The following is a 13,513-nucleotide window of genomic DNA, read 5'->3' as shown; positions in this document are numbered from 1 at the left end:
CTCGTTTCATAAAATTGGTATTACACGGGAGCTCGTTTAGTATTCTATATATATGAAACATGAGACATATTGCCTTGGTATTATCTCAGGTGTGCCATAAAGAATGCAAAAAAGACTAGAATGCCTTCAAAGTTACCAAACGATGCTACTTGAAAACTGTAAAGTTCAAAGCCATGCATATGCCAGAACAGCATTTCCCTGTACAGAATTGATCATGAATATCTGCATGTTATGTCAGTTACCTATTTATTACTTGGATAGAAACCGTATTGAATTTTATGGATACATGTAGTTCCTTCCAGTGTTATTCCTCAGGATGTTTCCCACCTGTCTGCAAACTGAGTATCCACGTTCCTATAAGAGGGGCCAACGTCTGTCCTGGCTTGGACACCAGTGCAGCTGTACCGAACATGAGCGCTGCAACCGGCTGGCGTCGACTGTGGATGACATAGTCCTCATCTACCAGGTCACTAATCACCAGGTTCAGCAGCCGACAGGTGCCCTCGGTGAACACCCGGTTACTGCAAGCAGTAAGATCATCGGTCCGTGAATGAACACCCTCTATTTATCATCCAAAACTGGCTCCCACAGGAGATATCGCTTGGATGAGATCAAGCAATATCTACACTGTAGATATCGCTGCAATGAAATTACATCACAATGCTTTGCAGACCATTGTGACATCACTGGTTACCATGACATCACAATCAAATGACATCACTAATGGCTCTGCTACTGAAGCTGTAAGCAGTACTCTTTACACTCTTTACAATGAACCCCACTCTTTACACTGAAGACACTGCTAATTACTGTCTACAAACTGTCTACAAACACTCGTTGATAAAAGTGGCAAAAATCCTCGGCAAGCCTCGGAATTTTTCCACTTTTATCATCTCGTGTTGATATATTTGATATCAAAAGACACTCTGGTGAGATTCTCTATATCTCCAAGGCTCTCATTTTGCTAAACCTTGGTCTGTTAGACCGAGTGGCATAGCAATTCACTATAGGAGAATGTCCAAATTAGCGATTATTTCGCACGTGAAGCTTGTTAGAGGCTGTTAGGCCGAGAACAAGTTTCACGTGCGAAAATAATCGCGAGATTGAGGACTTTCTCCTACTTAAAACAAAGTTCGATCAAGTGAATGCCTCAAACTAACGTTCAAGTGATGTTCACTATACTATGCTATACTATGGGAGGGTGACCGCTCTTGTTTAACTATAGGAGGGGAACCTTTCAAGGAAGACTATGGGACGATTTAGTACCCATACTCAAACTATTGGAGTGTTAGCAAATTGATCACATCTATCCAACTGCCATTAAAATTCACGCAACTTCGTTTTAAAATTGGTTAATGAAAACAAAGGGCAATTAATCTGAGATTGCGAGAACCATGGGAATGGCTCCAGGGGTTAGTGAAGGTTGACCGAAATGCAAGCACTAGCGATATTAAGCATGGTGAGTAAATGATGTTTAATGCAAGCCAGCAATATTCCAGACACATCATGACAGTATTAAAATTATCAAGTCTGGACAAGGCAAACCAGTGATTGAGAGCATGAGCACCTACCCACACTTTTGCGGTACGATGACACTTCAATTTATTCAGCCTAGGCAAATAACCAATCCCCATTTTATTCAGTTTTTATCACAAGAATATTGTGCCATTAATGTGCAGTGTTTGTATAACCTCATTATGGTTAACTATATTTTAACTTTTTTTGCTAAGAATCAGTGGGTCAGTAACTACAGATGATTATGGCATTGCAACCAGTGTAAGAATTAGTCCTCAAAGCTCACTGGCCTTGGGGGCTCGTTAAAAAATAATTTTGCAAGCCCTCAACATATTTTACAAGCCCTACTTTATTGCTACATCTTACATATTTTGTGTTAACCTGAATGTACTTTGTGTGTTTTGATACCATCACACGAAACAACGGTGAAGCTGTTTGGTACTCTACGTTTGTCTGGGATGGGTAGCCCGGGTCGGGTGGGTCCTGAGTAGGACGCATACATGTTTGATACATGTACATGTATTTAAATAGTTTTGGCCAGGGCTGCGGTAAAACAATTCCCAATCAGACGGTTTGTTCCCAACCATGAGACCTACAATGGGTACCCGGGTAGGGTCAGGTAATAGGGGGTCGGGTACCCGGGTAGCTGGGTAGTAAATATGGACTCATCCCAGCCCTAAATAATTGATGATTTGTAAAATGAATATGCATTGACTAAAATTTTCAACTGGACAGTCAGGCCGGCTTAACGGAAATGTTACTAGCCCAATTTAGAAGTCACTGGCATTTGGCAGACGGGCAGGCAGCTGTTTCGAACACTGACTGCAACTTACCTTGCAATATAGATGCACAACAGCCATATCTGTGACGGCCCCACCACCAACATGATGATACTCAGTGTCAGCTTCACGACAAACAGGAAGTTGATGACCGAGTACACACCAAACCTCCGACACAGCTGAAGGAAGTAGAGGTTGTTGATGTGTGGCGCTACAAATGAGATACCTGCAGCAGAGAGAAGCACGTGTTACATTCGTTACAATTGGGGATGTCTGCTAAATATTATCTGGTGGTGAGGTGAGGTAAACATCGCGTTCAAGATAATTGCACTTAAAAGACATACGTGTGTGCTGGCCTGCTTGTACAACTCCTGATTTCTGTTGCAGTTTAACATGAATACCCCACTCAGACACAGTATACTGACTCCGAGCTGACCAGTCCTTGTTTCATCCCCTTAATGCCAAGCGACAGGCAGGGTAACAACAAGTACCATCTCTTAATGTCTTTTGGTATGACAGGCCTGGGATCGCACCAGCAACCTTCTTCTCTCCGGGCAGATATTCTGTCCCCCAGACCACGGAGACACCATGGTACATTTTTATTAAAAAAAATTTTTTTATGAAAATCCACTTGCCCAAGGAGAAGTAAAGAAGCTAAAGCCACTTGCCCCAATTGAATTTCAAGTTGCCTTAAACCTTTCATTGACTGAAGTGAAAGACATTGCAGATCAGTTCCACACACGATTTCACCAAAAATAATGTCAACCCTATTGAATGAAACTACAAATAAAATTAATGAAATAGATAAAAAAAACATCAAGCCAGATACATGTAGATGCACTGACCCCTCATAATAACCAGACAGCATAATAACAGGACCACAATGCATACTTTAGTATGTATCTGTTCACCTCTAAGTTAAAATGATCCACTTACCCATAGGAAGAGGAGTGGATAGCAAGTTTTGCTTGCTCGAATAGACAATCAATCTCATTAAAATCAGAATGATCTTAGTTCGCGCTACCGCTAAACAAAGATCTAAGGACATCCCATTGTGGGTCATGTCAGAACTACCTTTCATCTGACCAATCAGAGCATCGCTTATCAGATCATGAAAGTGACAGTCAGAATGTGATTTTTTATCTTGCAACCCCGGAAAAAAAACATGCAGGGCATTCTGAACAACAGATATGGGCTTTATGTCTGTATTTATACAATCTAGATCATGTATTAGGCATTCAAGAATGTTCTTTTGTTCAGTTCTTAATTTTTAATCGTGTATAAGTCAAAATATGTTTCGAAGTGTAGTTGCCAGTTTGAAACTCTTGCCGTAAAGCTCGATTTAGCTGCCTTCTTATTGGCTATTGTTGACCCTGGGGCCCTGGAAATATTCTGCAATATTCTTCTAAACAAGAACACCTTAATTGACTTTCACGCCTCATACCAGACATATGGATGTGTAAGCATGGTAAGTCTTGCTTGCAAAGAAATGTTACAATTGTTATGATGTGCTATAAGAAATTATGACATATGAAACTTTCATAAATGTGAACAGTATTCGTTAGGCATGATCACATATCTTTTACAGATTTAATGAAAAATGCCACAACACAAGTAATCTCTAATGTTTTTATTATTTCATGTCACTAATATCGCAATATAGTCTGGATCAGACAATCCAGTCACTGACATCATGAGCATCGATCTACGTAACTGAGATACGATGACACGCAATTAACCAAGTAACCGAGTCTGACCACCTGATCCACTCAGTCGCCTCTTTTGACAAGCACTGGTTGTTAGGCACCTGTATTCCTACCCAAAATGTCCACGGGTGACAGAAAGACTGTCCCTCATAATATTTTGTTTTCCACATCCAGATAAACAAACCAAAGCCTAAATCCTTGATATTGGACAGACTAGTGTGATCCTTGCTGCTTGTCAAAAGAATCCCTGTGGCACTAGCACAAAAATAACAAGCCCAGTACCCAGTGAAACCTTGTTGATTTGAACATTACGAGTCGAAGGGAAATCATCCAGAGTTCAAAATCAAAAATCAAGTGTATGGAATAATGTTATATGTAAAGGCTCCCATCAAGATCATCCAGAACATGGATTAACAGGGTCCAGATTAACAAGGTTTCACTGTTCAGCTATTTCTCTCACCTATAAGAAAGGAGCCGGTGCTAGGGCTGATGGCATCTCCCAGCAGGTTCTCCAGGAACAGGGGGAAGAAGTTGCTGTTGAAGTGACAGTGAAAAACCTGAAACAGTGAGTGAGTAAGAACGTGAGTGGGTGGGTGGGAGTTTGAGTGAGTGAGTGAGTGAGTGAGTGAGTGAGTGAGTGAGTGAGTGAGTGAGTGAGTGAGTGAGTGAGTGAGTGGGTGGGTGGGTGGGTGGGTGGGTGAGTGAGTGAGTGAGTGAGTGAGTGAGTGAGTGAGTGAGTGAGACATACAACTCATTTCACTTTGTGGGTATGTCTGTATCGGAAGTGAGCTGAGAAGATCTTGGTAACTAGGCTTCAAACGAAGAGATGTCCAAACCAGCTATTACTTCTAACAGGTTGCTGGCAACTCCATTTTAAGAATCCCCACAATACAAAAATTAAATAAAATTGACCCCACTTTATTGTCAAATGGCTGGAATTAATTCTAGCACAAAATATATAAAATATGGTATCTAGTTAGCATGGTTAGCATACAGATCTCTGTATCCCAAACTTCTGGCAGTGTCAATGTTAATGTATAACCAGATCTTTGGACAAAACATACATGTATCAAGTCCCAATTTTCATCCTGTAAATACATGTGTATATAATCTACCATAATAAATATACCTGTTACATAATATTTTCTGTCAGTATGACTGCAGTTCCTAACCTAGCACACATTATCTTGTAAAATTCCTTTGCACATACAGAGCACCAGATAAGCTGCGTATCTGCATTAAATACTCATCAGATATGTAGAAATATGCAGTAAAATAAAATCCAAGCATATCAAATACATTACGAACATTACAGATACACTACAAAAATAAAACTTGTGTGTATCATCAAAATATTGTGAAGTAACCCTGCGTATTTGATTAACAAATCAGCCACTTATTTTGAAATTATAAACGGGCATTCCGTCAACGTTGCCAAACTCCACGATGACAGTTACATCATGATCATTTGCCATCACACTTTCTTATGGAAGTATTGTGGTATTTTTTAGTCCTACAAAGCTCTCGAACCCACACGACACCAATTTGCAGGGACTAGATGAATAGTGTTTTTAAATATTTAACTTAAATACCCACATGTGTAAAAACTAGTGGGCAAAAGAAATTTGAATACCCACACAGAATTACTGATACCCAATGATTTTAAAATGCATGGGTAAAATACCCACAACACCAAAAGCTTATCTGGAGCTCTGCACCTGCATATTATATGTTGTGCTGCTCGGCTACTGCCCCCGGCTGTGTGTAAACCTGAACCACTGTCACAGCTGCACAACAGTAAGCCCTCCTGATGGCCTGTCATACTTGAAACAGCCTATATATCATCGCTTGCGGGAGATGACAGGGGCACATTTGTTTAACCGGCTTTGTGAATGCATTAGAGCCATATAAAAATGTTTAAAATGTCTTTTTTCAACATAAGAAAAGGTAGAACTTGATGGAAAACAACTTAAGGTTTATTGCATTAGCGACATTACGATGTAGATTCTTTCACCATTCTCAAGCTGGAGTGACTACAACCAAGTGATGAGAGGTATATAGTATATACAAACTAACAGTTTTCGTCCACTAGTCCTTATAATGATAACATATAGCAAAACCCTTAAAAGGGGCAAATTTCTACTAATCCTTATGATACCTTTACCATTGGGCAGTTTGGCAAGGACTATAGGACTAGTGCCAATTTCTAACCCTGTATACATGACATGCTGTGACAGCAGCACATAAATATTAACAACTACAGGCAATTGATTAAAAATATCAGATGGATAACTGATAACAAAGAGCACACAGACAATTGGATGGAGTCAGATGTACAATAAGGATTAAGGATTAATATACCTTAAGTATTTATCCATAAAATTGTAATCTCACCCTCAATATATTAATGTCATGTTTATTTTTAATCTCACTCTCAACATGTTAATGTCATTTGTAGTTTAATCTCACCCTAAACTGGTTATTGTAAGTTTATGTGTTTAATCTCACCCTTAACATGTTAATGTCATTTGTAGTTTAATCTCACCCTAAACTGGTTAATGTCAGTTTATATGTTTAATCTCACCCTCAACATGTTAAAGTCATTTGTAGTTTAATCTCACCCTAAACTGGCTATTGTCAGTTTATATGTTTAATCTCACCCTCACCATGTTAATGTCAAGTTACATTTTTAATCTCACCTCACATGTTAATGTCATGTAGTTTTAATCTCACCCTTATTACATTAATGTCATGTTGTACATGAATTTGCAATCTCCACACCCCCCCCCCCCCCCAATTATGCTAATGTTGTTCTCTGTTTTTAATAATCAGAGAGGGCTTAGCATTTTACACCACGTCTTGCAATGTTCTAGCATACCGGGGAACATCAAGAATGTGCTTCACCCACTCCATGGGGGAATCAAACCTGGTCCTACGGCACGACAGGCCAACACCTTAACCACTAGGCCAACCACCATCCCTCTGGACTCATGAAAGTCATATGTGTAGAGGCCGGCCTGAGTATATCATGTATATACCAGAAAGATGCCATCTTAAAAAACGTCAAGAGTGTTTACCAACAAAACAGTCTGGCATAGCCCACAAAAAATAATCTCCCTTCCCCAAACAACAAACAATGTATTGTGTGTTTTTCTCCAGTCCAAACATATTGTAGTAGTGGGCTTTCCCGCGCCTCCTCTCACAAGGAGACAAATCGGGTTTGGTGGGTCAAGCCAAACTGCTGCTTATGAGCAGGGAAAATACAACCACAAAAAACAGGAAATAACTAGCCTAACAACAGCATGTGAACACCCAACTGGGACAATCTGTATTAAACAACAAGGAATGATACAGGCCTTTTTGTGACCACAGCGTTTGAACAAAAAAAATAACCATGTTTTTTAGAAAAGTTCTTTCGCATGACACACTTAAACCACTTTGCAATTACAGCCACTGTACCCCACTCAAGTCTGTGTGGCTGAGTCAAGAACACTTCCATCAAGTTAATAATCATGATAATAATCTGTATAGTTAAGACCTTCCGATGCAGGACAGACAAGTCCAGGCTCTTAGACTCTAACTTAATCATCACAAGTTGGTTGGTTGGTTGGTTTGTTGTTTATCGCCGCACTCAGCAATATTCCAGCTATATGACGGCGGTCTGTAAATAATCGAGTCTGGACCAGACAATCCAGGAATTGATATCATGAGCATCGATCCACACAATTGGGATCGATGACCGTGCATCAACCAAATCAGCGAGCCTGACCACCCGATCCCGTTAGTCGCCTTTTACGACAAGCATAGTCGCCTTTTATGGCAAGCATGGGTTGCTGAAGACCTATTCTACCCCGGATCTTCACGGGTCAAATAATCATCACAAGAAGCTGCTTACCTGTATCAAATTCATTGCACCATCACAAGAAGCTGCTTACCTGTATCAAATTCATTGCACCATCACAAGAAGCTGCTTACCTGTATCAAATTCATTGCACCATCACAAGAAGCTGCTTACCTGTATCAAATTCATTGCACCATCACAAGAAGCTGCTTACCTGTATCAAATTCATTGCATCATCACAAGAAGCTGCTTACCTGTATCAAATTCATTGCATCATCACAAGAAGCTGCTTACCTGTATCAAATTCATTGCACCATCACAAGAAGCTGCTTACCTGTATCAAATTCATTGCATCATCACAAGAAGCTGCTTACCTGTATCAAATTCATTGCATCATCACAAGAAGCTGCTTACCTGTATCAAATTCATTGCATCATCACAAGAAGCTGCTTACCTGTATCAAATTCACTGCATCATCACAAGAAGCTGCTTACCTGTATCAAATTCATTGCACCATCACAAGAAGCTGCTTACCTGTATCAAATTCATTGCATCATCACAAGAAGCTGCTTACCTGTATCAAATTCATTGCATCATCACAAGAAGCTGCTTACCTGTATCAAATTCATTGCATCATCACAAGAAGCTGCTTACCTGTATCAAATTCATTGCACCATCACAAGAAGCTGCTTACCTGTATCAAATTCATTGCAGCGAACCATAAAAAGTTTTTCTGTGAGAGTAGCTGTGATATAAAGGACTTGGTGGGTGCACCTCCAGGAAGGTCAAGATCTTTGCTGCAAAACAAATTTACAAAGACAATTAGGCCACTCTTTTTCTATTTTCTGACGAATCCGGAGCCTGAAAGATAAACATGCAGTAAACTACGGTTATAACAAACTCAGAGGGACCACTAATTTTTGTTTGTTTTATAACGCATTTCAACAAAAATATACAGCAAATGTCTGGGACCACAATAACAGTTTGTTATATCTGTTAGTTCATTATAAGTGTGTTCGTCATAAATGTAGTTTACTGTAGTTTACATTTATTCATATGTCAAGATGCTTTTTCTTGGCTAGGCAAGACAATTGAAGACTGACATGGATCATGCTACCAACCACTTGCTTGTCAGGCCATGCTCCGATTGTTTACATGTCACCGACGTCAGTCACTCTATCATGTGTTTTGATAACTTCAATTTGTGACATAAATGGGGTCCTTGTGGTTAGCCCCTGAATTGTTGGAATCTAGTGACCCCCTAAATCTGTAAAATTTAAAATCAGAGATGACTAGGACAACTTGACTCTTATTCGTAATTTAAAACATTGCACAGACAGCTACTTCCCCTTTCCCAAATCCTGGATTCAGATTCAAATCCAGAAAAATAGAAATAAAAAACTCACGTTTCCTTTGATGTGACCTCTTCATCTTCCTCCTTGTGCTTTTTTATGTAATAGTTTTTAAGTAGACTTGAGCTTAACAAAAATCCCACAAATGAGACACAAGCGAGTATAAAACAGAAAGTCCGAAAAGATGACAAATTATCCTTATTCCAAAAAGCGTAGGACAAAAACACAGATGCTGATCCCATGGCAGAAAAAATTGAGCACCTTGAGTTTAAACTAGTCCGGACATCTGCCGAAACGGATAAATCGGCTAAAAGGGCGGAATGATGCAGGTCCAGCATGGTCAGGAAGCCATCATACAGACACAAGCACACCACAAACTGTAGCCAGGGGTAAGCCCATGGGATCCAAAACGCAATAAACGATATCGCAAAAAGTGGACCGTTGATTTGTATAGCATTGAATCTTCTCATGACTATTTCATACTGTGATGATGTTTTCGCTGAAGTATTCAAATACTGGCGATCACTGAGCCAGCCAAATAGGGGGTCATTGAGAGAGTTCCACACCAGGAAAATTGCCTCGCCGACCCAAAAGGAGTATTTGTCGATCTTGTAGACGGAAACGAACATGTCAACATGGTAGAGGAGGAAGATATTATGGAGTATTGACATGAAGAAAGCCATGGAACCATAGCAGATGTCGGGGGGGAGCTGGATACCCATGACTGTCCTTCTTAGCAGTGTCACTGAGGATTTGACGATCATCCACAGAATAGTCACCCTGCTGTCAGTGATGTTGATCTTCAAGACGGGGACCTGGAAAGTGATGTGAAAAGTGTTACTCCTACATATTTCTCATGATACAATATAACTGATATCATATCCTCATGATGATGTCACACTATTGATGTTGCAGTAGATACTGAGGTTGGTTGGTTAGTTGTTTGTTGATTAATGCCGCACTTGGCAATATTCCAGCTATATGACGGCGGTCTGTAAATAATCAAGTGTGGACCAGACAATCCAGTGATTGACATCATGAGCATTGATCCACGCAATTGGGATATGATGACATGCATCAATCAAGTCAGCGAGCCTGACCACCCAAACCCAATAGTCGCCTCTTCATAATATGACAAGGATAGTCACTTTTTACGGCAAGCATGGGTTGCTGAAAACCTTTTCTTCCCCGGATCTTCAAGGGCCCAGGAATTCACAACCATAGGTCATTGTGTAAAGTTATAGAGAAATATATCAACCATAATAATAACATGGTTCAAGTCAGAGAAATCACTCAAATCTAATGATTCCGGAAAGGTCAATTCTCACGATTTCTCCATTACATAACATACTACTCTAGATATGTCAGCGTTGCTCATGATATCAACCACTGGTTTGCAGCGTTAGAAATTGGCCCTAGTCCTATAGTCCTTACCAACCTGCCCAATGGTAAAGGTATCATAAGGACTAGTAGAAATGTGCCCTTTTAAAGGGTTTTGCTATATGTTATCATTATGAGGACTAGCGGACGAAAACTGTGAGTTTCTAACCCTGGTTTGTCTAGTCAATACTTAACTATTGCCACCAGTGGGGCAGGATACGCTCACCTTTTAGCGAACATCTGGTGTCATCACTATTTGAATATGATTCATAAACCCATGCTCATGATATAGTCTGAATTATACAATCAACTCTCCTTTTAGCAGAAATTTGTTATGAATATGGAAATGGTTTTGTCATTTTGTTTTATATACAGGCTGCTGTCATATAGCTGAAACATTGCTGAGAGCACATTAAACCAAAACGAAACATATATGTATACATGACTTTTCAAGACGACAGAAATGTAACAATTTGTGAAATAATTAAGACTTTGTTTTTCAAATACAATGATCCCTCGTTGTATATTTAATTTAAATAACAGTGAGCGAGCGATAATGATTTTACAGTGCTTTGTCACTTGGACCTTGTCATACCTTTTTACTAGTAAAGCCTCTCCTCTCCATAATGTATTTCCACTCAAACCTACTGCAAACCAACACATGCACACCACCAAATGAATCACTGAGTCTTTTCTAACTAATCCTGTTTTGCCATAACCACACCAGCAGAAAATACCACTCACCTATATCATGCAGACATCTCAATGGCATGCTCATAATCAGCCTAATTATCTTATTATTAGGCAAATAAGTAACTGAATCCAAGAGGCTACCGTCAGGCCTACAAGTAATCAATACTTTGAGTGAGTGTGACCTTACACAGCACTGAGTTTGCAAGTTACAGATAAGCCGCATGCATTATGTAAACACAGCATATTGATTATGCAGTGTATGTGTTCCGTGTGATGACAGCTTGACACTAACATCAGGATGATCATAGTGACATGGCAGGAAATAATCTCTTGTGTCATTATGGTGACAGATCCTGTGGACTTCGCAAATACATGGGCAACAGCTAAACTTAAATTTCAGATATCATATCTTCAACAAACAAAAAATGGGGGATTCGTCCCGGAAGTTTCATCTCAACCTTGACCTTTGACATTGGGGTCATGAGAAGGTCATCTTTGTCTTTCATGCTTAATTTCGAACACTGAATTTAATTTATCAGAACACCACTAACTGCTACACAAAACAATAAGTTACCTGCTTATATAACTTGCAAAAATAATCTACAAATGCTGCCCACACCTCTTGTTAAAACCTATCCACTAATAAAGCACTGTCTTATTACCTGAGGGAGGTCAGGTAGCCCAGTGGTTAAAGTGTCCGCTCGTCATGCCGAAAACCCGGGTTTGATTCCCGACATGGGTACAATGTGTGAAGCCCATTTCTGGTGTCCCCCGCCGTGATATTGCTGGAATATTGCTAAAAGCGGCGTAAAACCATACTCACTCACTCACTCACTCTTATTACCAAACCTACTTTAAGGAGAAATTCTGTGACTAGTACAGAATCAATCTGTCCAAATGCTTCCATGGGGGTCTATCTGTTTGGCTGTGCCTATACATGTATATGTGTTATTCCTGTAATCTTATCTGATATCTAAATTTGGGCTGACACAATTTACTTTGGGCATGTTGAGCATTACTTTGTGTGATATAAAATTGTTTCTGTATCCAATTACACAGAAATATACTACAAATGCACAGGATAAATTTGAGTTGAAGAACATGCCCCAATCTTATTTGTTTGGAGAACCAGGCCAAACTTGACTACAATGGCTGGTGACTTTATTGTCAGTATTACTATACAGTGTTATCATATGGACTGTAATCTTACCTTGCCTTAAGATACTTGTTTCTGATTTCTTACGGAAAGGTCAAATTTTCCTACGTACCCTCTTGACATAAGGTAAAAATTTATATACCCTGCTGGAAAATGACAAACTTTTTACCAATGTGAAAACAATGACGAGAGTATGTTATCTTGAACTGACCTGAACACCCATCAAATGCAAATTAAGCGAATACAACCAAGCTCCTCACAGCAATAGCCCGTTCACGGAGCTCTCTATACTGTCGCCACCAGTCAAAACTCCCCACTGTGATAGGTGGCCACAACCATGCCTGGAGTTAAACTTGCAACCGACTGACCGTTATGTTTACATTACAAACAAGTGATGACTGCGGTGACGCCGAATACTCTTCCCCTGCTAAATTATTTTCTTTGTTTGTCAGTTTGAATTTCTGTTTCATTATAGAAATATAACTATCATGTAATTGGTATAGTAAGAATGTAAGGAAGAGGTAGGTGGATTTTCCATTCTTCTGCAATCTTGAACCAATCTGATCAAACAACCAATAAGTTCAATTCATCTGGGAAATATGGTCAGTTGTAAACCTTTTCAATATTCACTATGATTGCATTTCCAAAGTCATAAACAAAAGTATAAACATTATAACAAAGAGGCAAAATTTCAAGAATCTTGTAATGGTCACACTCACACTGGTGGCAGCAATGTTACCGAGAGTGTAACAAAGGTGTCATGCACTGGGAAGGAGCTTGATTCAATTGTAATGCAAGGGGGATAACTCTGGACGTGTTTACTATTGTAATTTAAGAGCTACCTCCTTGCAAATTGTCTCCCTTTATCGTAAGTGTCTGGCCCATACACAAACTGTGGACTTCCTTTTTAAGTTCGTTCCACATTTACATAGCAAAATAATGACAGGTGGTCATTTATAGAATTAATATAGCCTCTTGCTATTTGTTATTCTCTTGAAAATGTTTTGTTATAAACTGTAAATGTCTCATTTAACTCGTCAATCAAGACTGTTTGTTTCACAAAGCACCACTTTTGTTGCTTGCCCAGCGTG

General features: G+C 39.6%; 1 protein-coding gene across 4 annotated transcripts in view; it reads right to left on the bottom strand.

Moving 5' to 3' along the window:
• Nucleotides 1–13,513, bottom strand: part of LOC124151714 (transmembrane protein 180-like) — a 32,938-nt gene that overhangs the window by 8,957 nt on the left and 10,468 nt on the right. For 2 of the 4 annotated variants that reach the window (XM_046524310.2, XM_046524307.2), the window contains exons 2-6: nucleotides 9,248–10,008; nucleotides 8,536–8,638; nucleotides 4,461–4,557; nucleotides 2,349–2,520; nucleotides 328–521 (exon numbers count right to left, since the gene is read on the bottom strand). In XM_046524310.2, coding sequence (XP_046380266.1) covers nucleotides 328–521; nucleotides 2,349–2,520; nucleotides 4,461–4,557; nucleotides 8,536–8,638; nucleotides 9,248–9,957 — 1,276 coding nt within the window. In that variant the 5' untranslated portion in view covers nucleotides 9,958–10,008. Of the gene's footprint in view, nucleotides 1–242; nucleotides 522–2,348; nucleotides 2,521–4,460; nucleotides 4,558–8,535; nucleotides 8,639–9,247; nucleotides 10,009–11,317; nucleotides 11,447–13,513 lie in introns of those variants that run through there. The other 2 variants (XM_046524309.2, XR_006863399.2) reach the window with 2 other exon arrangements.

The sequence above is a fragment of the Haliotis rufescens genome, unplaced genomic scaffold, assembly GCF_023055435.1.
Source record: "Haliotis rufescens isolate VD_foot unplaced genomic scaffold, xgHalRufe1.0.p SCAF_64, whole genome shotgun sequence".
Lineage (NCBI taxonomy): Eukaryota > Metazoa > Mollusca > Gastropoda > Lepetellida > Haliotidae > Haliotis > Haliotis rufescens.
This window is presented reverse-complemented; position numbering and strand designations above follow the sequence as displayed.